This window comes from Rhagoletis zephyria, unplaced genomic scaffold (genome assembly GCF_001687245.7).
Source record: "Rhagoletis zephyria isolate East Lansing unplaced genomic scaffold, Rhagoletis_zephyria_1.1 Rzeph_scaffold_77628, whole genome shotgun sequence".
In the NCBI taxonomy this organism is placed as follows: Eukaryota; Metazoa; Arthropoda; class Insecta; order Diptera; family Tephritidae; genus Rhagoletis; species Rhagoletis zephyria.
Window position 1 is genome coordinate 1 of NW_016234677.1, and position 715 is coordinate 715.

At 43.8% G+C, this 715-nt stretch overlaps 1 protein-coding gene across 1 annotated transcript; it reads left to right on the top strand.

Annotated features, from left to right (window-relative positions):
• Positions 1-40: 40 nt before the first annotated feature.
• Positions 41-367, top strand: LOC108357443 (spore wall protein 2-like). Its single transcript, XM_017608520.1, has one exon. The coding sequence runs from the start codon at positions 41-43 to the stop codon at positions 365-367; it is 327 nt and encodes a 108-aa protein (XP_017464009.1).
• Positions 368-715: the final 348 nt, after the last annotated feature.

A 715-nucleotide genomic window follows, 5' to 3' on the forward strand; every position in this document is an offset into this window, starting at 1 on the left:
CACCTACAAGCAGGTCAGCCAGCTGAAGATGCACCTCAAGATGCACTCCATGGAGGAGGGGGGCGGCGGCGGAGATGAAGGGACCAGGGCCGACGGCCCAGTTGAAGGTGAAGAAGGTGAAGAGGAGGAGGCCAGTTCGGGGCAAAGGGACACAAAAGATGAAGTCACAGGGGAGCCAGTGGAAAGTGGAAACAACGCTGAAGTGCTGAATGCTGGGGATAAAGAAGAAGGAGAAGAAGGCAAAGAAAAAGAAGAAGAGGAAAAGGACAAAGCTTTTGAGGACACCAGTAATACTGATGATACTGATGATGATGACTTCGTTGCTGAAGATGATGAGGAGGAGGAGGAGGATGATGATGATTGTTGAACTAGAAGATTCCGGAGTTCGAACATTATTGTTGGCAAGCTGAGTATTCGAACTCTCAGAGCAGGTATATTAGGAGACTACTGCTCTGTCATTTATTCATTCAAGCTAGTTGTATTTCAAAGCTATTTTTGTATTGTTATTAAAAACTAAGCTGCTCTACTCGTTGCCTCTGCTGATTAATAATGACGATAAAAATGAGGATGATGATAGTAGTAACAGTACTGAATAAGAAAAACAAAGTGAAAACAGTGTTTTTGAAACACGCCGATCATTTTCAGACAAAAGGGCCCTTCTTACTTCAAATTTGGTACCGTGGGAAAGGTCTTGTTCAATCTTTGCTTGTTACAC